General features: G+C 42.0%; 1 protein-coding gene across 7 annotated transcripts; it reads right to left on the minus strand.

Moving 5' to 3' along the window:
- sycp2l (synaptonemal complex protein 2-like) lies at positions 1-24,098 on the minus strand. Of its 7 annotated transcripts, none has more exons than XM_036944030.1 (32): positions 23,945-24,098; positions 23,586-23,705; positions 23,267-23,383; positions 23,052-23,156; positions 22,466-22,487; positions 22,282-22,367; positions 21,960-22,048; positions 21,744-21,778; positions 21,512-21,654; positions 21,308-21,360; positions 21,113-21,158; positions 20,808-20,900; positions 20,594-20,654; positions 20,317-20,465; positions 20,135-20,195; positions 19,209-19,245; positions 19,086-19,119; positions 18,872-18,915; positions 18,711-18,771; positions 14,753-14,805; positions 14,488-14,533; positions 13,815-14,099; positions 11,891-12,023; positions 9,813-9,889; positions 9,221-9,275; positions 8,801-8,914; positions 3,962-4,071; positions 2,340-2,434; positions 2,013-2,112; positions 1,522-1,580; positions 1,320-1,395; positions 1-619 (listed from the first exon to the last, which is right to left on the minus strand). In XM_036944030.1, the coding sequence occupies exons 1-32, from the start codon at positions 23,948-23,950 to the stop codon at positions 605-607; spliced, it is 2,580 nt and encodes an 859-aa protein (XP_036799925.1). In that variant the 5' UTR covers positions 23,951-24,098; the 3' UTR covers positions 1-604. The 7 variants fall into 7 exon arrangements, with proteins under 7 accessions (XP_036799925.1, XP_036799926.1, XP_036799928.1 ...); XM_036944031.1 differs by lacking the exon at positions 23,945-24,098 and adding an exon at positions 23,850-23,921; XM_036944033.1 differs by lacking the exon at positions 23,945-24,098 and having other exon boundaries at positions 8,801-8,911; positions 13,815-13,864; positions 13,982-14,099; positions 23,586-23,843.
- Between the last annotated feature and the right edge of the window lie 81 nt (positions 24,099-24,179).

Below are 24,179 nucleotides of genomic sequence, written 5' to 3' on the forward strand. Positions count from 1 at the left end.
TATTTGGCCACAACTATGCCTTTATTGAATATAGCCTCCGGTATGTACTCAACAAAAATATCCCTCCAGAGCATTCACTCAAATCATTGTTCAACTAATGATGCCTTAGAAACACTGCTAAACCTACCTGATATATCCCACTGTATTTGAATGTAAGTTTATGGGTGCAAAACATAGTAAACATTTGACTGGTTCTTTAGAAAAAATATATTTTACAGGCTTTCCTGACGACTTTCGTAGACTTCATACATTGCATTTCTCAATCAATCACTGAATGTCTGAGTGGCTATCGACAAACATGACAAAAGTTATTTAAAAAAAGAATAAACACGCATGGTCTGCCTTGCTCTCTGATGTCTAACCAAGTCCCTGAAATTCATCAGCCTATTATTATCCTTTCTCTAATTGAGTGTATTTTGAACAATGGCAGAAAAAAAAATTGCAAGGTAGGTCATTGCCTGTGTGAGAACTTTGGTCATGGTCTATCAGCCATTACGCGTCTGTACGACGTCACTCATGGTTCAATGTCAGCATAAAGGTCCAAAGTGGTGTTGGTTTCATCAGGACCTGGAGAGTCTTATCTATTTCCTTTGTCACCGGCTTTCTACTTTGGAGGTTCCTGGGGAGAGGAAGAGAGAAGTCATCTTTATTGTAATTGTAAAAAGAGATTTAAAAAAAAGTCTAACTATTTTCAACTTGCATATGATATTGAAATTCCATCAATACAATAAGATCATTGGCTGGTTATTTAGCCACATGCAGAATCTCCCAACTTCTAAAAGTCACCTATCCCTTTACGTCAACGTAATCCCATGTTCAATATTGTTACAGGAATACTGCCAGACCTAGTAATCCAAAACAGCCATATTCTACACTGACTGTACTCAGGCTGGGAATATTGTCTTTGATACTCTAGGAGTCAGGTGGGTTACGGAGTGTTGCTGCTGGCTCAGTTCTGCTTGGTTCAGTGTGGGCTGTAACTCATCCTGGGGGAGCCTGAGTACATCCGAAGTCCAGTAACACAGCAACTCTGACCATGATTCACACCACAACCAAGAGCACGACTACAGAGGTGACGGGTTCTTCTGCATCACCCAGGCTATATTTGCAGTGTACATAGTGTTTACTCTTGTTTTCACAGACATCGTCCCAAAAAAACAATTGATGGGTGACCCATGTCTGTGTTTATAGGTTATAATACAATATCTAAATTTGCCATTTGAAAATACAAGAATGATGTCCAAGGGCAGGGTGGACAGACTATTCCACGGGATGTGTCATGTGATGCATGGTATACATTGTGTGGGTCAGAAGTGTACCGGTGGTGCTGCCGCCTCCTCCCTCTGTGACATGCTGCTTCTCCAGCCATCTCTGGGCTCTCCTAGCGACTCTAACCTGGAAGGACATGGGAGAGCATGACTTTCAATCTGACATGGCTATTATTATTAGATACATGTGATGTAATATGTACTGTATCCCTGCATTGAGGTTAGGTCAGTTGGCCGTTTAGTGCTTGCTTACCTCTGCTGCTGTCGGTCACAGAACGACCGCACGGACTGAGACTCGCTCTGCCAAAAGTTCTGAAAAATTAAAGGGGTTAACAAAACAATGTGAACCCTTTGAATCAATTTGAACCAAACCCTAACTCCTAGGAGTGGGCCAGAAAGCATTATGATGTAGTGGAAGCAAACGTGAACCCTAGTGGGAGAAAGGAGGTACTGTCAACTGGTTCTTGTGCAGTTTGCCTGCCCTACTTTCCAAGTCATCTTCGTTGCAGTACATACATCAGCCACAAATCTCATTATGAACATAAGGCAGCCTGGGTCGTGTTCATTAGGCACCATAAGGCAGACAACAGAAGTTGAACCACCTGTCCATAAGACATGTAATTCTGTAACAAATCTTTTCCTTTGCTTGCCCTAACGCGGCCCAGGTTTAAGTAATGGTAACATCAAATTAAGTAATGCTTTTCAATGAGGACGGTGTGCTAGCCAGAGAGACAGAAGACAGACCACAGTTTCACACTCAATCTCTTTGAGCGAGATGCAGTCATTCTCCAGGCGGCCCAGCTCCTGGACTACGGTGGCCTGGAAGCGCTCCAGGTGGACCAGCCTGCACAAACAGGAAGACTGTCACTGTAAACCACATCCTCAACCAACCTCTGCGGAACCTTCCAACAATCATAAGACAAGAATGGGTGGCATTTCCAATCACTGTGTATAAACTGCACCCATGGATGAGGCAAGTTCCCAAGTGGAAAGTGACTTGAGTCATCTAAATGACATCAATTATTACTGAATCCATTATTATTTAAGACTGGTCCAAGTGATAGTTTTTACCTGCTGTCATGGACAGCACCCAGGAGAGAAGTGACGTTTTTCTGACAGTCCATCAGAGACTGCAGGGAGCGGGCTTCAATTTTCTTGTACCTGGACTGTAGGAACAATAGGAAAGGGGGATTAGTCATCTGAAACATGAATGGTAGTAACCTTTATCAAATAGCGCCATAGTCAACTGTTTCCTAGTGTCTAGTTTTAAAGGTCTTGATGGGTAAGCGATTGGAGGAATCGTGTGTTAATGGCAGGCTGGTGTCTGGTGAAAGTAGTTTGTCAGCGCATGCAAGATAATTCTGGGTTGGAGATTAGAATGGAGCAAACTAGAGCTCTCCAGGACCAGGGTAACAGTAGGGACCATGATTGAAAACTCAGCAAAAAAAGAAATGTCAATTTTTCAGGACCCTGTCTTTCAAAGATAATTCAAAATAATCCAAATAACTTCACAGATCTTCATTGTAAAGGATTTAAACACCGTTTCCCATGCTTGTTCAATGAACCATAAACAATTAATGAACATGCACCTGTGGATCGGTCATTAAGACACTAACAACTTACAGACGGTAGGCAATTAAGGTCACAGTTATGAAAACTTAGGACACTAAAGAGGCCTTTCTACTGACTCTGAAAAACACCAAAAGAAAGATGCCCAGGGTCCCTGCTCATCTGTGTGAACGTGCCTTAGGAATGCTGCAGAGGCATGAGGACTGCAGACGTGGCCAGGGCAATAAATTGCAATGTCCGTACTGTGAGACGCCTAAGACCGCTCTACAGGACGGACAGCTGATCGTCCTCACAGTGGCAGGCCATAGGTAACAACACCTGAACAAGATCGGTACATCCGATCAACAACTGCCCGAGTTACACTAGGAACGCACAATCCCTCCATCAGTGCTCAGACTGTCCGCAATAGGCTGAGAGAGGCTGGACTGATGGCTTGTAGGCCTGTTGTAAGGCAGGTCCTCACCGGCAACAACGTCGCCTATGGGCACAAACCCACCGTCGCTGGACCAGACAGGACTAGCAAGAAGTACTATTCACTGACGAGTCACGGTTTTGTCTCACCAGGGGTGATGGTCAGATTTGAGTTTATTGTCGAAGGAATGAGCGTAACACCAAGGCCTGTACTCAGGAATGTCAGTGTCAGACAGGAATGTCAGTGTTCTGCCATGGCCAGCGAAGAGCCCGGATCTCAATCTCATTGAGCATGTCTGGGACCTGTTAGATCGGAGGGTGAGGGGTAGGGCCATTCCCCCCAGACATGTCCAGGAACTTGCAGGTGCCTTGGTGGAAGAGTGGGGTAACATCTCACAACAAGAACTGGCACATCTGGTACAGTCCATGAGGAGGAGATGCACTGCAGTACTTAATGCAGCTGGTGGCCACACCAGATAGACTTATTTTTTTTATTTTGACCCCCCCCCCCCCTCCTTTTGTTCAGGGACACATTAAATTTCTGTTAGTCACATGTCTGTGGAACTTGTTCAGTTGCTCAGTTGTTGAACCTTATGCTCATACAAATATTTACACATTAAGTTTCCTGAAAATAAAAGCAGTTGACAGTGAGGGGACATGTCTTTTCTTGCTGAGTTTATGTTGTGTTGCACGAGTCCGTGTGATGTGATCACCGAGAAGTGCGCTCTCAGCTGGCTCTTGAAGGTCTGGAAAGCAGCGATGACTCCAGAGCCCATCTCCATCTCAGACTCCACCTCCTCATTCAGCACTCTGCTCATTGATTCTGGAAAGCATGAAACAGATGGGGTTGGAATGAACGCCTGCACAACCAGTAGCATACAGTGCCTTCAGAAAATATTCTTATCCCTCGACATATCACATTTTAATGTGTTACAGCCGGACTTTAAAATTGGATAAATAAAATCTCAAAACATGTTTTCTTTAAACATTAGCAATTTTTGGGAAAATGAAATACAGAAGTCTAATTTATACAAATATTCTACGGACAATTCCTTCGACCTCATGGCTTGGTTTATGCTCTGACAAGTGTGTGCCTTTCCAAATCATGTCCAATCAATTGAATTTACCACAGGTGGACCACAATCAAGATGTTGAAACATCTCAAGGATGATCAATGGAAACAGGATGCACCTAACCTTAGTTTCGAGTATCATAGCAAAGGGTCTGAATACTTATGTAAATAAGGTTGTTTTAGATTGATTAGGAAAAACATTTAATCTATTTCAGAATAATGCTGTAACATAAAATGTGGAAAAAGTCAGGTTTGAATACTTTCTGAATGCACTGTATGTACAGTACTAGTCAGAAGTTTAAACACACCTACTCATGCAAGGGTTTTTATTTTTTACATTGTAGAATAATAGTGAAGACATCAAAACTATTAAATAACACATATGGAATCAGGGAGTAACCAAATGGGTGTTGACAAGTCAAAATATATTTTAGATGTGAAATTCTTCAAAGTAGCCACCCTTTGCCTTGATGGCAGCTTTGCACACTCTTGCCATTCTCTCAACCAGCTTCATGAGGTAGTCACCTGAAATGCATTTCAATTAACAGGTGACTTGTTAAAAGGTCATTTGTGTAATTTCTTTACTTCATAATGCACCAATTGTGTTGTGACAAGGTAGGGGAGGTATACAGAAGATAGCCCTATTTGGTAAAATACCAAGTCCATATCATGGCAAGAACAGCTCAAATAATCAAAGAGAAACAGTCCATTACCTTAAAGACATCAAGGTCAGTCAATACGGAAGTGCAGTCACAAAAACCAAGCGCTATGATGAAACTGATTCTCATTAGGACCGCCACAGGAAAGGGAGACCCAGAGTTACCTCTGCTGCAGAGGATAACTTCATTAGAGTTACCAGCCTCAGAAATCGGCAATTAACTGCACCTCAGGTTTCAGCCCAAATAAATGCTTCAGAATTCAAGTAACAGACACAGCAACATAAACTGTTCAGAGGAGACTGCGTAAAATCAAGACTTCATGGTAAAATTTCTGCTAAGAAACCACTAAAGGACACCAATAAGAAGAGACTTGCTTGGGCCAAGAAACATGAGCAATGGACATTAGACCGGTGGAAATCTGTCCTTTGGTCTCATGAGTCCAAATTTGAGTTTTTTGGTTCAAACCACTGTCTTTGTGGGAGAGTAGGTGAATAGATGCTCTCCACGTGTGGTTCACCATGAAGCATGGTGGTGGTGGTGTGATGGTGCTTTGCTGGTGACACTGTCTGATTTCTTTAGAATTCAAGGCACACTTAACCAGCACGGCTACCACAGCATTCTGTAGCAATACGCCATCCCATCTTGTTTGCACTTAGTGGGACTATCATTTGTTTTTCAACAGGACAATGACTCAAAACACACCTCCAGGCTGTGTAAGAGCTTTTTGACCAAGGAGAGTAATGGAGTGCTGCATCAGATGACCTGTCCTCCAATCACCCGACCTCAACCCAATTGAGATGGTTTGGGATGAGTTGGAACGCAGAGTGAAGGAAAAGCAGCCAACAAGTGCTCAACATGTGGGAACTCTTTCAAGACTGTTGGAAAAACATTCTTCATGAAGCTGGTTGCGAGAATGCCAAGAGTGTGCAAAGCTGTCATCAAGGCAAAGGGTGGCTTCGAGAAGAATCTTAATTATAAAACATATTTTGATTTGTTTAATACTTCTTTGGTTACTACATGATTCCATGTGTGTTATTTCATAGTTTTGATGTCTTCCCTATTATTCTACAATGTAGAAAATAGTAAAAATAAAGCAAAACCCTTGAAATGAGTAGGTGTGCCCAAACCTTCAACTTGTACATATGCACAGTTGAAGTCAAAAGTTTACATGAACTGAGTTTAAATGTATTTGGCTAAGGTGTTTCACAATTCCTGACATTTAATCCCAGTAAAAATTCCCTGTCTTAGGTCAGTTAGGAACACAACTTTATTTTAAGAATGTGAAATGTCAGAATAATAGTAGAGAGAATGATACATTTCAGCTTTTATTTCTTTCATCACATTCCCAGTGGGTCAGAAGTTGAGAATGACAAATATTTAATGCAACAAAGTTTGCTGCTTCAGTGTCTTTAGATTTATTTTTGTCAGATGTTACTATGGAATACTGAAGTATAATTACAAGCATTTCATAAGTGTCAAAGGCTTTTATTGACAATTACATGAAGTTGATGCAAAGAGTCAATATTTGCAGTGTTGACCCTTTTTCCGAGACCTCTGCAATCCGCCCTGGCATGCTGTCAATTAACTTCTGGGCCACATCCTGACTGATAGCAGCCCATTCTTGCATAATCAATGCTTGGAGTTTGTAAGAATGTGTGGGTTTTTGTTTGTCCACCCGCCTCTTGAGGATTTGACTACAAGTTCAATGGAATTAAGGTCTGGGGAGTTTCCTGGTCATGGACCCAAAATATTGATGTTTTGTTCCCCGAGCCACTTAGTTATCACTTTTGCCTTATGGCAAGGTGCTCCATCATGCTGGAAAAGGCATTGTTCGTCACCAAACTGTTCCTGGATGGTTAGGGGAAGTTGCTCTCGGAGGATGTGTTGGTACCATTTTTTATTCATGGCTGTGTTCTTAGGCAAAATTATGAGTGAGCCCACTCCCTTGGCTGAGAAGCAACCCCACACATGAATGGTCTCCGGATGTTTTACTGTTGGCATGACACAGGACTGATGGTAGCGCTCACCTTGTCTTCTCCTGACAAGCTTTTTCCCGGATTCCCCAAACAATCAGAAAGGGGATTTATTAGAGAAAATTACTTTACCCCAGTCCTCAGCAGTCCAATACCTGTACCTTCTGCAGAATATCAGTCTGTCCCCGATGTTTTTCCTGGAGAGAAGTGGCTTCTTTTCTACCCTTCTTGACACCAGGCCATCCTCAAAGTCTTCCTGGCGCTTGCTGGACTTTCTTGGGCGCCCTGAAGCCTTCTTCACAACAATTGAACCGCTCTCCTTGAAGTTCTTGATGATCCGATAAATGGTTGATTTAGATGCAATCTTACTGGCAGCAATATCCTTGCCTTCGAGGCCCTTTTGTGCAAAGCAATGATGACGGCATGTGTTTCCTTACAGGTAACCACGGTTGACAGAGGAAGAATAATGATTCCAAGCACCACCCTCCTTTTGAAGCTTCCAGTCTGTTACTCGAACTCAATAAGCATGACCGAGTGATCTCCAGCCTTGTCCTCGTCAACACTCACACTTGTGTTAACGAGAGAATCACTGACATGTCAGCTGGTCCTTTTGTGGCAGGGCTGAAATGCAGTGGAAATGTTTTTGGGGATTCAGTTCATTTGCATGGCAAAGAGGGACTTTTTATTATTCAATTAATCTGATCACTCATAACATTCTGGAGTATATGCAAATTGCCATCATACAAACTGGGGCAGCAGACTGAAAATTAATATTTGTGTCATTCTCAAAACTTTTGGCCATGACTGTACACTCAATTAGTATTTGGTAGAATTGCTTTTAAATTGTTTAACTTGGGTCAGACTTTTTGGGTTGCCTTCCACAAGCTTCCCACAATAAGTTGGGTGAATTTTGGCCCATTCCTCCTGACAGACCTGGTGTAACTGAGTCAGGTTTGCAAAGCACCCCCACGACATGATGCTGCCACCCCCGTGCGTGCTTCATGGTTGGGATGGTGTTCTTCGGCTTGCAAGCCTCCCCCTTTTTCCTCCAAACATAACGGTCATTATGGCCAAACGGTTCTATTTTTGTTTCATCAGACCAAAGGACATTTCTCCAAAAAGTACGATCTTTGTCCCCATGTGAAGTTGCAAACCATAGTCTGGCTTTTTTATGGCGGTTTTGGAGCAGTAGCATCTTCCTTGCTGAGCAGCCTTTCAGGTTATGTCGATTTAGGACATAGATATAGATACTTTTGTACCGGTTTCCTCCAGCATCTTCACAAGGCCCTTTGCTGTTGTTCTGGGATTGATTTGCACTTTTGGCACCAAAGTACGTTCATCTCTAGGAGACAGAATGCGTCTCCTTCCTGAGCGGTATGACGGCTGCGTGGTCCCATGGTGTTTATACTTGCGTACTACTGTTTGTACAGATGAACATGGTACCTTCAGGCATTTGGAAATTGCTCCCAAGGATACTGAGTTTGAAGGTAGGCCTTGAAATACATCCACAGGTACACCTCCAATTGACTCAAATTATGTCAATTAGCCTATCAGAAGCTTCTAACGCCATGAATAATTTTGGGATTTTTCCAAGCTGTTTAAAGGCACAGTCAATTTAGTGCATCTAAACTTCTGACCCACTGGAATTGTGATACAGTGGATTATAAATGAAATAATCTGTCTGTAAACAATTGTTGGAAAAATGACTTGTGTCATGCACAAAGTAAATGTCCTAACCGACTTGCCAAAACTATAGTTTGTTAACAAGAAATTTGTGGAGTGGTTGAAAAACGAGTTTTAATGACTACAACCTAAGTATGTAAACTTCCAACTGTATGCATGTATTACCAGCAGCCTCCTCGAGAGTTTCTGAAGGAAAGAAGGCCCTGGGTCTTTGCCTTGGATCACTTTCTAGCGGCACACTCTTCTTCTCCGCTGCACCTCCCGAGTCGGCACACTCTGCTGAGTAATATGACCACAACATGGCCATTGACCATGGTCAGCTCCAGTCCACACCTTTATGGTAATTTCTCCTTCAGTGAGGGCCATGTTTTATCAAGTGTTCTATCATCTGAAAACATTTTGCAACTGAAAACGAACAAACTTTTGTTATAAGACAAGTTCAGGTAGTCCTTTAAATTCAGTTTGATGCCTAATGAATACTACCAAGGTAAGTATTTGAAAACAGATGCTCTTTTAGAATTTTTAAAAGACCAGATTGGTCAACAGTACATGTCAAGTCATTACAGAGAGACTTCAGAGACATACCTGAGGCCCAAGGCCTCTTCCTATGAATTCCAGCCTCCTGATTGGGAACATGGTCCTGAAATAATAATTTTACATTATGGCCTGGACTGAAATAGGTGCTGGTACTCATTTTGTGTGACAGTACTGTTTATATTTAGGTGCAGGAGCACCACAATACTTTTGAGCTAATATTCTAGAGGAACAGGAGCTCAAGCAGTAGAAAGATGTAGGTGCCGGTACTCAGCTCCAGTGAGCTCCTTTCCAATTCAAGCACTGATTATAACAGATTACATGTATATAATGAAAATCTATACATGTTATAACACATTAGTTAGAAACAACAGTACAGTAAACACCCAACAAAACAATAGAATAACTAGCACCAGGGTATAAATGGAGGTTCTCTCTGTTAGTAAATCTTCCAAGAGAAGATTTAGGAATAGGAGAGGGATTCTCCTATTGGAGAGGTGAAACATGTGTTATTGTGTTGTATCATGAGTCTGGTGCCAGATCTGTCTGTGCTGTTGTGCCAATGCTTATGGTCGTAGTCTATGGCGTTGGCTAAAGATCACAAACAGATCTGGCACCAGGCAAGTACTACGGAGTACCTTACAGTAGGTGTAGATGCATCTTGTTCCTCTCGGGGAAACACAGATTCGTCCCAGTCCTCCCCAGTCACATCACGGAAGCCTACAAGGAATGCAATGTTGTTAGCTAATGTGAGACCTGTATGGGACTTTTATTTTGACATGCTGTATACCTGTATTGAAGGGAAAATCCCATACAGGTTTCACATCAGCTACAGGTCTAACTATAGCCCCATAATCCATGAGAAACAGGTCTGTATACCACAATGTACGATGTGGGTGTCAGGTGTGAAAAAAAATCTGCCGATGTGCCAAGCTTGAGAAAGGCACTTAACCCGAATGCTCCTGTAAGTCACACTGGATAAAAGTGTCTGCTAAATGACAAAAATAAAATCAATTCAACCATAGTTAACATTGCCCTTATGAGCCCTGGTCAACTGTACTATATTGAATATCGTACCATTTCAGATGCAGCCTTGTTCTGATGAATGCCTTCGGAAAGTATCCAGACCCCTTGACTTTTTCCAAATGTCCAAATTTTGTAGTGCTACAAGCTATTCTAAAATGTACTAAATCATTGTTTTTTGTGTCAATCTACACACAATACCCATAACGTCAAAGCAAGAACCAATTAGACATTTTTGCTAATTTATAAAAATAAATATCAAATTTACATATGTATTGAAACCCTTTAATCTGTACTTTGTTGAAGCACATTTGGCAGTGATTACAGCATCAATTATTGGGTATGACCCTACAAGCTTGGCACACCTGTATTTGGGGAGTTTCTTCCATTCTTCTCTGCAGGCCCTCTCAAACAGTGTCATGTTGGATGGGAACGTTGCTGCACAGCTATTTTTAGTTATTTTCAGAGATGTTCGATCGGGTTCAAGTTCGGGCTCTGGCTTGGCCACTCAAGGACATTCAGAGACTTGTCCCGAAGCTACTCCTGCATTGTCTTGGCTGTGTGCTTAGGGTCGTTGTCCTGTTCGAAGGTGAACCTACACCCCAGTCTGAGGTCCTGAGCAGGTTTTCATCAAGGATCTCTGTACTTTGCTCAGTTCATCTTTCCCTTGATCCTGACCAGTCTCCCAGTCCCTGAAAAACAACCCCACAGCATGCTACCACCACGCTTCACCGTAGGGATGGTGCCAGGTTTCCTCCAGACGTGATGCTTGGCATTCAGGCCAAAGAGTTCAATCTTGGTTTCATCAGACCAGAAAATCTTGTTTCTCATAGTCGGAGATGCTTTAGGTGCCTTTTGGAAAACTCCAAGCGGGCTCTCATGTGTCTTTTACTGAGGAGTGGCTTCCGTCTGGCCACTCTACCATAAAGGCGTGACTGGTGGAGTGCTCCAGAGATGGTTGTCCTTCTGGAAGGTTCTCCCATCTCCACAGAGGAGCTCTGTCAGAGTGACCATCGGGTTCTTGGTAATTTCCCTGACCAAGGACCTTCTTCCCAATTGCTAGTTTGGCCGGGTGGCCAGCCCTAGGAAGAGTCTTGGCGGAGGCCACTGTGTTTTTGGGGACCTTCAAAGCTGCAGAAATGTTTTGGTACCTTTCCCCAGGTCTTCGCCACGACACAATCCTGTCTCGGAGATCTACGTACAATTCCGTCGACCTCATGGCTTGGTTTTTGTTCAGACATTCTGGCACTGTCAACTGTGGGACCTTATATTAACAGGTGGGCCTCTACCCAAATCAGGTCCAGTCAATTGAATTTACCCTAGGTGGACTGCAATCAAGTTGTAGATTTAAAAAAAATAAAAAATAAATTGTAATGTTTATTTAACTAGGCAAGTCAGTTAAGAACAAATTCTTATTTACAATGACGGCCTACCGGGGAACAGTGAGCTAACTCAAGGATGATAATGGAAACCGGATACACCTGAGCACAATTTTGAGTCTCATAGCAAAGGGTCTGAATACTTATGTAACAAAGGTATTTGTTTTCTAAAAATGTGTTTTCACTTTGTCATTATGGGGTATTCCGTGTAGATTGCTGAGGATTTTTACTTATTTAATCCATTTTAGAGTAAGGCTGTAACATAACAAATTGTGGAAAAAGGGGTCTGAATACTTTCCAAAGGAACTGTATAGCTTGCCTGAATCTCGTGATATCAGGTTGGACGGAGGAGGAAACTCCAGAGATTCTTCCTCTTTGAGCTTGTCAAATAGCCGTTCTGCAATGTTTGTACTTGGTGTTCCCCCCGCTGATCTGCATGCTGGTGTACGGTGCTGTTCAAAACAGAAAGGGGATGTCATATTGTCAAACAGTAACAACATTTCCTATCACACCGAGGTAGAGGCAAACCAAGAACTGGACCTATGCTATTAGAGCTACAGCAGTGGCCAAAAGTTTTGAGAATGACAAATATTAATCTTCAAAGTCTGCTGCCTCAGTTTGTATGATGGTAATTTGCATATACTCCAGAATGTTATGAAAAGTGATCAGATGAATATCAATTAATTGCAAAGTCACTCTTTTTCATGTAAATGAACTGAATCCCCCAAAAACATTTCCACTGCATTTCAGCCCTGCCACAAAAGGACCAGCTGACATGTCAGTGATTCTCTCGTTAACACAAGTGTGAGTGTTGACGAGGACAAGGCTGGAGATCACTCAGTGATGCTGATTGAGTTCAAATAAACTGGAAGGATCAAAAGGAGGGTGGTGCTTGGAATCATTGTTCTTCCTCTGTCAACCGTGGTTACCTGCAAGGAAACACGTGCAGTCATCATTGCTTTGCACAAAAAGGGCTTCACAGGCAAGGATATTGCTGCCAGTAAGATTGCATCTAAAATCAACCATTTATCGGATCATCAAGAACTTCAAGGAGAGCGGTTCAATTGTTGTGAAGAAGGCTTCAGGGCGCCCAAGAAAGTCCAGCAAGCGCCAGAACCGTCTCCTAAAGTTGATTCAGCTGCGGGATCAACTACTACCAGTACAGAGCTTGCTCAGGAATGAGTGCATCTGCACGCACAGTGAGCCGAAGACTTTTGGAGGATGGCCTGGTGTCAAGAAGGGCAGCAAAGAAGCCACTTCCCTCCAAGAAAAACATCAGGGACAGACTGATATTCTGCAAAATGTACAGGGATTGGACTGCTGAGGACTGGGGTAAAGTCATTTTCTCTGATGAATCCCCTTTCCGTTTGTTTGGGGCATCCAGGAAAAAGCTTGTCCGGAGAAGACAAGGTGAGCGCTACCATCAGTCCTGTGTCATGCCAACAGTAAAGCATCCTGAGACCATTCATGTGCTGGGTTGCTTCTCAGCCAAGGGAGTGGGCTCACTCATAATTTTGCCTAAGAACACAAGCCATGAATAAAGAGCGGTACCAACACATCCTCAGAGAGCAACTTCTCCCAACCACCCAGGAACCGTTTGGTGACAAACAATGCCTTTTCCAGCATGATGAAGCACCTTGCCATAAGGCAAAAGTGATAACTATGTGGCCCAAGGAACAAAACATCAATATTTTGGGTCCATGGCCAGGAAACTCCCCAGACCTTAATCCCATTGAGAACTTGTGATCAAATCCTCAAGAGGCGGGTGGACAAACAAAAACCCGCAAATTCTGACAAACTCCAAGCATTGATTATGCAAGAATGGGCTGCCATCAGTCAGGATGTGGCCCAGAAGTTAAATGACAGCACGCCAGGGCGGATTGCAGAGGTTTTGAAAAAGGGTCAACACTGCAAATATTAACTCTCTACATCAACTTCATGTAATCGTCTATAAAAGCCTTTGACACTTATGAAATGCTTGTAATTATACTTCAGTATTCCATAGTAACATCTGACAAAAATATCTAAAGACACTGAAGCAGCAAACTGTAGATCCCATACTGTACCTATAAAAAATAATCACTGTGGCATACCAAATCATTCTATCCATTTTGATAACTGCCCAACATGTTAATGACAGTCTGTTCTAAGGGGTGGTAATGTCTGGTAGCCTAGGTGAAATAGGGCTATGGTTGCCATTAGCTATGAAGTTACTAACCTAGAATAAAGGAGAGATGTGTTACCTTGACAGGGGAGGCCTCGTCTGCACTGCTGGGAGAGGACAGGGGTAGAACTGTAGAGAGAGTGAGGGGGAGACGGGCTACAGCAGGGTGTCTACTAGACCAACGCAGCTCAGAGCACTCAAACAGAATGAGTGGGTGTGAGGGGAGTCGGGACGTGGCATGCTCACTCTTCAGTTTGCTCTTGGTTTTGGGCTTCTTCCTGGTGTAGTCGTGTTTGGCCCGCTGGGACAGGATCACACTGCTGCCAGCCTCAGCAGGGGGAGGAGGAGAGTCTTTTGATTTAGACTACAGAGGATATCAATAAAGTTCAATACCTTATTCATTCATATGAATAGGACAGTTTCAAAACAACGCCACTGGCTACAGCAGTGTTTCCCCAACTCCGGTCCCCCATACCCTCAACAATACATATATTTGTTGTGGCCTCGGACAAGCACACCTGATTCTACTAGTCAACTAATCGTCAAGCCCTTAAGTTGAATCAGGTGTTTTAGTTTACAACAAAATGTGTTTTGTTGGGGGTCCTGGAGGACTGGAGTTAGGAAACACTGGGCTTCAGTATGAATGAAATTGGTGGAAAATAGCTACGATTTCACAAATGGTTAGCAGCGAATCCCATTCAGAGTGCAATAACATTATACTTTGATCAAATAGTGAAAATTGTTATGCAAACCTTTTGCTTCCGTTTCTCCTTGTTGGTTGGGGTGGAGTGTGTTGACCTGAAGCAGAAGAGGACACAGAAGGACATGGAGATTGATTGACAATCAATGAACTGTAATTGCACTAGTCCTCTGCAACTAGTAGTGACCACACGATTATCAAGGGACAACATCAACTACAGATACAGTTTCAGACAACTGTGACTAATATAACAGGAACAGAACTGTTAAGTGTCCTGTAGAGGTCTTTTGGACAAGTGTTTGGGACTGTGGCCTTACCCGCCAGAGGAGAGAGACTGAGTGCTGAAGAGCCTCGTTTTTGCTCTGGCCACCTGCAAAACAGACAAACAGCACACACACACAGAGATATTTAAATGTAGAGGGAAATATAGCCAAACAGATGCCCTTGAGGAAAGTCATTTAGTACTTGACACACTAAACATACACAATAGCCAGTCGACAATAAGTAGTCTATATACATTTCTCTATCTACAAACTGACCTGGTACCTCTTCAAAGCAGTCAAGAATGTAATACTCTCTGGCTTCCTGACATGTGACAAGTCTGTATACGTGGCACCAATAGTCTCAGTTACTTCAACAGTGACCTGAGGCAGTCAGACGTTAACACATGCAGTGATGGTGATGCCGAGGCCCAAGACATCACAGACGTTTTCAGTGACATGATCTGACTGCACAAGCAGTGTTCCTGTGGTCTCCAGAAGGTTGCAGGTTTTCATTATGATCTTGGACACTCCCCTCCGTATTTATTTAGAGACAGTGAAGCTACATTTGTCTCTATAGTCCAGCATTTTGGATTTGAGATAACATTTCTCATACGAGGCACAGTACAGAATGTCACCTACTTGAGGGTATTTTCATAGATATCCATTTTACCGTTTAGAAATGAAAGCACTTTATGCATCTAGTCCCTCCATTTTTTCATACGCATTTGGACAAATTCCCTTAGTGAATAACTTATTTACATGCATTTTCAGTTTGGGTTGTGTTTCTGATTATGTTAATGTTAATAATGTAGTGTCATTTTGGAGTCACTTATTGTAAATAAGAATGGAAGAGGTCACTGAACACATCTACATTCATTTGGATGCTACCTACCATGATTATGGATAATCACTCATTCACGATTAATTAATTATCCATGACAGCATCCATATTAATGTAGGTGTTCAGAAAGGTCTTCCATTCTTATTTACAATTAAAAAGTGACAAGACATTATTCACCCTTCAGTTCTTTTTGGGCAAAACAAAAACATCAGAAACAACCTACAAATGCATCCAAGTGCTAGTCATTGAGTGCTAGAAATATGGGACCAGATACTAAGTTAATGTCAAAATACACACGTACAAAATTCACACACACGACCAAATGTATGTGGACATCTGCTCATTGAACATTTCATTCCAAAATCATGGGCAATTATATGGAGTTGGTCCCCCTTTGCTGATAACAGCCTCCCCTCTTCTGGGAAGGTTTCCACTAGATGTTGAAACATTGCTGCGGGGACTTGCTGCCATTCAGCCACAAGAGCGTTAGTGAGGACACTGATGTTGGGCGAATAGACCTGGCTCGCAGTCGGCGTTCCAATACATCCCAAAAGTGTCCAATGGGGTTGAGGTCAGGGCTCTGTGTGAGCCATTCAAGTTCTTCCACACCGATCTCAAACCATTTCTGTATGGGCCTCGCTTTGTGCACGTGGGCATTGTCACGTGAGCATTCAATCTTGTTTATCATTGTCTGAGAGTTTTTAGGTGCCCTTTGGCAAACTACAAGCGGGCTGTCATGTGCCTTTTACTGAGGAGTGGCTTCCATCTGGCCACTCTACCAAAAAGGGCTGATTGGTGGAGTGCTGCAGAGATGTTTGTCCTTCTGGAAGGTTCTCCCTTCTCCACAGAGGAACTCTGGAGCTATGTCAGTGACCATCGGGTTCATGGTCACCACCTGTTTTTATTTTTATTTTACCCCCTTTCCCCCCCCCCAATTTCGTGGTATCCAATTGTTAGTAGCTACTATCTTGTCTCATCGCTACAATTCCCGTACAGGCTCGGGAGAGACGAAGGTTGAAAGTCATGCGTCCTCCGATACACAACCCAACCAAGCCGCACTGCTTCTTAACACAGCGCGCATCCAACCCGGAAGCCAGCTGCACCAATGTGTCGGAGGAAACACTGTGCACCTGGCAACCTTGGTTAGCATGCACTGCGCCCGGCCCGCCACAGGAGTCGCTGGTGCGCGATGAGACAAGGATATCCCTACCGGCCAATCCCTCCCTAACGACGCTAAAATGGTTAAACATTTGCATGAAAATTCCCTCAAATAAAAAAATGTGACATTCTGCACTGTTGCCTCATGAAACATTGTTCCCAAATCGAAAATGCTTAGTATAGAGACAAATTAACCAATTTTATCATCACTGTCCAAATAAATACAGAGGGGAGTACCAACCAAGCGTATTGAATGTACAGTTGAAGTCAGAAGTTAACATACACTTAGGTTGGAGTCATTTAAACTCGTTTTTCAACAACTCCACAAATATATTTTTAACAAACTATAGTTTTGGCAAGTCAGTTATGCACAAGAAGATGTCCTGACACAATGTTTCCAACAATTGTTTACAGACAGATTATGTCACTATCACAATTCCAGTGGGTCAGAAGTTTACATACACTAAAATGACTGTGCCTTTAAACAGCTTGGAAAATTCCAGAAAATTATGTCATGTCTTTAGAAGCTTCTGATAGGCTAGTTGACATAATTTGAGTGAATTGGAGGTGTTCCTGTGGATGTATTTCAAGGCCTACCTTCAAACTAAGTGCCTCTTTGCTTGAGATCATGGGAAAATCAAAAGAAAATCAGCCAAGACCTCAGAAAACAATTGTAGACCTCCACAAGTCTGGTTCATCCTTGGGCGCAATTTCCAAATGCCTGAAGGTACCACGTTCATCTGTACAAACAATAGTACGCAAGTATAAACACCATGGGACCACGCAGACGTCATACCGCTCAGGAAGGAGACACATTCTGTCTCCTAGAGATGAACGTACTTTGGTGTGAAAAGTGCAAATCAATCCCAGAACAACAGCAAAGGACCTTGTGAAGATGCTGGAGGAAACAGGTACAAAAGTAACTATATCCACAATAAAACGAGTTCTATGTCAACATAACCTGAAAGGCTGCTCAGCAAGGAAGAAGCCACTGCTCCAAAACCGCAATAAAAAAGCCAGACTACGGTTCGCAACTGTACATGGGGACAAAGATTGTACTTTTTAGAGAAATGTCCTCTGGTCTGATGAAACACAAATGAAGTGTTTGACCATAATGACCATTGTTATGTTTGGAGGGAAAATGGGGAGGCTTGCAAGCCGAAGAACACCATCCCAACCGTGAAGCACGGGGGTGGCAGCATCATGTTGTGCGGGTGCTTTGCTGCAGGAGGGACTGGTGCACTTCACAAAATAGATGACATCATGAGGGAGGAAAATTATGTGGATATATTGAAGCAGCATCTCAAGACATCAGACATCATCTCAAGACATCATCATGTTAAAGCTTGGTTGCAAATGGGTCTGCCAAATGGACAATGACCCCAAGCATACTTCTAATGTTGTGGCAAAATGGCTGAAGGACAACAAAGTCAAAGTATTGGAGTGGCCATCACAAAGCCCTGACCTCAATCCCATAGAAGATCTGTGGGCAGAACTAAAAAGCATGTGCGAGCAAGGAGGCCTAGAGACCTGACTCATTTACAACAGCTCTGTCAGGAGGAACTGGACAAAATTCAACCAACTTCTCGTGGGAAGCTTGTGGAAGGCTACCCAAAACATTTGACCCAAGTTAAACAATTTATAGGCAATGCTACCAAATACTAATTGAATGCATGTAAACTTCTGACCCACTGGGAATGTGATGAAAGACAGAAGCTGAATTAAATCACTCGCTCTACTATTATTCTGACAGTTCACATTCTTAAAATAAATTGGTGATCCTAACTGACGTAAAACGGGGAATATTTACTAGGATTAAATGTCAGGAATTGTGAAAAACTGAGTTTAAATATATTTGGCTAAGGTGTATGTAAACTTCCGACTTCTACTGTATATTTTTTAAATGCATCTACAGTCATTAGATCCACTGTCTTGATTAATAGTTGTCTCATTGAAAGCATTGCTCAAATAGCATCACAGCAGACATAAGATGACAAGACTCAAATAGCAAACCTCAGTGTCAGAGCTGGCACACAGTTCGAATATGTCCTCCGGTGAAGTTTCAATTCTTTCCCTGTGATTAGAGAAAATCAATTACTTGACGGAAATATGACAGTATAGAACGAGTGCAGTATTTGTGAACCATTGAAACACTTTTTGCTGTGATCACTCACTGAGACAGAGTTGTTGCCAGACTGGTCTGGTTTACAGCAGGGATCTATAAGACAAAACAGTCATTAGTACTCCCATACTATTTGTGCAGCAGTCAACTCTTTATTACCATGTGCCATAATGATATAGCTTGACAGAGTTGGACACTGTGGGACTAGGTTGAAGGAGCCCCACTGAATATGGCTAAGTTACCCCTTCATGTGTTTTAATGCTTACCCCTGTGCTGCCTGCAGTTGCCAGAGTAGGGGACCTTGGCGGAAACAATCAGTTGCTCATCTTAAAAACCCAATGTATCATAAATAACCATATAGACTGCCAAATAAAGCATAGGGTACTTACAGTGATGAGGTCTCCAATGCAGCTAGCACGTCAAGATCTAATGGAGAAATACATTCCATGAATTCATACATTCTTTTAGAGCAGCCTGGTCTCAGACTACACTTAACATAGTAAATGGAAACACTGAAATTAGTATGATCGGTTACATAAGACGGGTTCCTTAAAGCAAAAACAAAAGTAGGGTGAAGTCTAGCAAACCAAATATTGTGTGTTCGAATCTCACAGACAACTGTAGCAACTTTGTAACTACATAGCATGTTAACTAATCCTTCCCATAACCATAGCTAACTAGCTAACTTAGCCAAAACAAATTGGTAACAAATTAAACAAAATGGATGAACATCCACAAAATTAACACACACACCATACTGGTGTGTCCTGGATTTACATTTACTATGTTACCTCTACCCCCAGAGTCAAGGTCGTTTAAAAGGACACACACACACAAAGGACACTTGCTTCAATATATCCACATAATTTTCCTCCCTCATGATGCCATCTATTTTGTTTAAAGGCACAGTCAACTTAGTTTATGTAAACTTCTGACCCACTAGAATTGTGATAGATTATTTCCCTGTCTGTAAACAGTTGGAAAAACGACTTGTCATGTACAAAGAAGATGTCCTAACCGACTTGCCAAAACTATAGTTTAACAATAAATATGTGGAGTGGATTAAAAGCAAGTTAATGACTCCAACCTAAGTGCATGTAAACTTCTGCCTTCAACTGTATCTACGTACAGTATGAAGGAAGTTGGAGGTAGTTTTGCGAGCCAATGCTAACTACTGACTGGAAGTGTATGGGTATCTGTTAACAAATATTGCCAAAATCCCAAAGCATCCCTTTAATGTGGAAATTAATATAGCATAACCTATGTGATCTGGTCTGATACATCACAGTCTATGAGATTAAAGAACTGAACATATCTGATTGCAAAGGTTCCATGACGTGTTGTATCGATGGCTGGTCATCTGAACGTACACTTTGCTGTGGGAAAGGGAAGAATATGGCATAGCCTACTTTCATAACTTAACAATGGGCATCTCATGCTCGTAACTTTATTGGTAAAGCATTGTCCTCATAATTCAACTGTCATGTTAGGGGTTACCAGTAGTCGTTTGCTTTCAAAGACCCTTTTGGCAGCGTCCAGGATGTCATGCTTGGAATCGAAGAGGATCTGGACCATCTTTCCCTTGGTCATGCGATAGGTGAGGGGATTGGACAGGTGAACAGTCAGAATGGTCTGATTATCACAGTCTGGAAGGAGAATCATGGTAAACAATATAAAATACAGCTTGTTACTTCTCAGATAAAGGCAAAGTCCCATATTCTCATTTCAGCATCAAACTGAAGGGCTAATGATGCAAGATGAATTCTCCACTCACCACACACACTAAACCTAAAGACGTCTGCTCTTAGCAAATGGATTGATTCCCACAGTGAACCCTGTAGCACCAGACGACATGGCAGAGGGGGAAAACAAATTTAAAAAGCCTCACTTAGGACATTGTAAATCTAGGAGCAACCCATTAAAGTAAACATCACTGACATTCATGTATCGCTGACGTGCACTGGTGTGTGTGGTCTGGTCAGTCTCACCTCGGGGTTGTTGACAAAGAGGCTGATACAGGACGTTCCTAGGTTGAAGTCCACCCAGAAATGTTCCAGTTTCTCATCCTCTGGCATGAACAGCTGAAGACAAAGACATTAATTTGTAAGTGTTACACACCATTGCCTGAGGGGAATATCAGACCCAATTGGAGGTACCCATGCATGACACAAGACACAGTTAGCTTTAAATAAGACATTTGTAAGTGCCACACATGTATCTTTATTATCTGGAGTGTCATCCATGTCCCCTTATGACTGTGGAGCAGTGATCCTGGGACTACTGCTGGTCTTACCTCAGTGGTGTCAAGAAACACACAGATGCAGGGGAACGTGAACACCCTATGAGAAACAGGCCATTATCTTACCATGTGAAACTTGTGTTTGATGTGATTTATTCTTTACAGAATAATATATTTTTATTTAAATAATATGAAATGAGAATAATGAAGTGGGTGTTTGAAATGTAGAGAAAAATAGTGTGGACTCCCCTTCTTTCATCTCCAAAATAGCTGTTCAAGTCATTGAGAAAAGTTCTGCAGTCCTATTTTGCAACAGAGAAGAAGAAAAATCAAGGCTAGTCTGACAGTTAAGCCATGCATGTTTTACCCCAAATAACAGTCCTCTTTGAATGCCACTATCAACATTTGATTTATTTATGGGGGAGGTTAGAACCCCGACTTAGAGAAACTTACTATCTCAAATTCTGTATCGTTTATTGCGTTGAAGCCCTCTGCAAAAACTGGGTTGGCAAACCACTTGCTGGTCAGCTCTTTCCTCGACCTCTTTATGGTCATTCGACAGAGTGCTTCGGATAGGGCCACCTGCATCTCATAGTCTGAACAAAACCATTACCCAAGTCACAGTCAACTATGCATTTTTCATACAGTGAATTGCATGCCATAAAAAAACTGAAGTGTCACTCACCGCCCACATTGAGAATGACTTTTGCAAATTGCTCACTGGGGGGAAAAAAAACGTCAAACTTCATGAACACGATCTTGCGAAAGAAAGTAAAAATGCAATGTAGACTAAATCTATCCACTAGGGGGCAATGCATCCTCAGACAACCAATTCAATGTTGGAAAGGCCTCCTCTCCATGTTCTCGTATTTACAGGAATCTGTCATGACTGAAAGCTTACAGGAGTAGACAATGGTCTTTGGACATGCTCAGTTTCCTCCTCTCTTCTTTTGTGGTATTGTCGAGGATCGAGTTAATCGTTCTTATAGCCTGAATGGATAGAAAGAAAACAGTGAAGTATTCGTTTTTATCATTTTGGAGACAAGAACAATGTAACATCCAATAGAATTGCAGGATGTTAATGTTTAGAAAAATATATCCAGTTCTTTAGTAACGTTATTCCTGCTTTTCTATTAGACAGTCTCCCTTTTTAATGAACAAAGTGTATTTCTTCATAACCTTCTGAACCAACAACATCGCTCTCAATGACTGTACAGCCTTACCTCTAATCTCAGACTAAACGTGACGTCTGGGTCGGTCCCAACCACTCCAACATGCAGCAGGAAGACGCTGGTGAGCTCACCTCTGTCTTTCCCCAAAAAACAAACAGCATTACTGTAGCTACCAGCATAAAACAAAGCAAGGGATGGCAATTGTAGAATGATCAAAATTAGAAAAAAAGCTCACCTTCAACAGAAGGAGGCAAACGCTGAAAAATGAGGTGAAAAAAAACAGTATTTAGTTGGCTGATGCAGTGAATAACACTGGAAATGTATTCTAAATCAACCCTAGACCAGGGCTCTCCAACTGTTCTTTCAGAGCTGCCCTCCTGTAGGTTTTCCACTCCAACTCCAGTTGTAACTAACCTAATTCAGGTTATCAGCGAATTATTAGAATCAAGTGTGCTAGATTAGGGTTGGAGCAAAAACCTACATGACTGTAGCTCTCCAGTAACAGGGTTCGAGAGCTCTGCCCTAGACACTTATGTAGATCTGAAATTATTTGATTATTAGCGTCGCAAAATTCCTGTAACTTTTCCAAAATTCACGGATTTCCTGCTTATTCCAGGAGTCTTCAAATCAGGATTTCTGGACAAACTGTTGAGAAAGTTTGTAATTTTGCTAACCTAGATAGCAAATGGCAAACTACTCACCCAGTCTATCATAAGGCAAGGTGAAGTAATTAACACTGTTTAGACATCCAATATTTTCCGATCTACATGAGTGGGTAGGGCTAGGGGGTTGATTTAAAATTTAGCCAACTCACACCTTACCAGGAAAAAATCAAAAAAGGTCTCAATTAGGCTGGGCAGGTCCTTCACGCCTTTGTATTCTTCCATTTTCAGAAAGTCTGCAGCTCTTTCAAACCACGTCAACATGTGGAAATGAACAAACACAGTCAAATAGACCCATCAGAACCCGATAGATTACATTTAAATGTTAAATATCGTTGGAGATAAAAATATATATATATGTGTTAGATACTTATCTTGTAAACGAGACCTTGCCTGGCCAGGCAGTTAAAGCAGTCTTCATCATACTGGCATACATCTTCAATTGCTCTCAAAAGCAAAGTGACACTTTTGAACACACTTCTGTCAAGTTCCTGCAATCCACAGAGGAGAACGGGGAAGAGAATGTTCACAATTCTAACAAAACTGGTCAGCACATTTATTGTGGAACCAATGTGCTTTGGTAAGGTTTTACTGATCCTTGTTTTACATAGATAGGCTACTTCAAGCAGGAATTTCATACCCACAAAGGGTTAAATGTAATTTGATGGATGTGGATGTGAGAAAATAGGCTACCTTGTTAGCGACTTTGTTCAATCTGTTAACCAACGACTTGGAGGCTTTCTCCCTCAGAAGTGCTGCTGTGATGGCTCCAACATTATTGCTGACGAAAGCATCCTCCAAAATTATTTCGAACTGATAGAAAATGTGAAAAATACGCATCGTTTTGATCAATATGATTGTAATAGATAGGCCTACAATTAGCGTTACACCGCTGGTCTCTTCAGTGGGGTCCTATTCACTAACATAAGCAAATCTAAATACATTTCCATAATTTACCATGTTTTACGATAATATTGCCGTTTTTTAGGCAGCTAGGCAATAATTCACGAAGAAACGATTGCATATAATTGTTAAAAAATTAACAAACTTACGTTCATAATTAGCGGTGTGCGAGTGTAGCTATTGGGACAATTTTGCCACAGGTGAATCTAATTAGTGAACTATCGCTAGAAAAGACGAGCATGAAGGACCATAATCTGTCCAAATAAATACATGCTGTAATCTCCTTTTCGTTACGGGTAATTCAAACTAAACTAAGTGAAACTGTGAACGTTTTCTTGATAACAGCAATCTGAATCCATTATTGTGTTTGAAAGTCTTTTTTAG

This window comes from Oncorhynchus mykiss, chromosome 15 (genome assembly GCF_013265735.2).
Source record: "Oncorhynchus mykiss isolate Arlee chromosome 15, USDA_OmykA_1.1, whole genome shotgun sequence".
Lineage (NCBI taxonomy): Eukaryota > Metazoa > Chordata > Actinopteri > Salmoniformes > Salmonidae > Oncorhynchus > Oncorhynchus mykiss.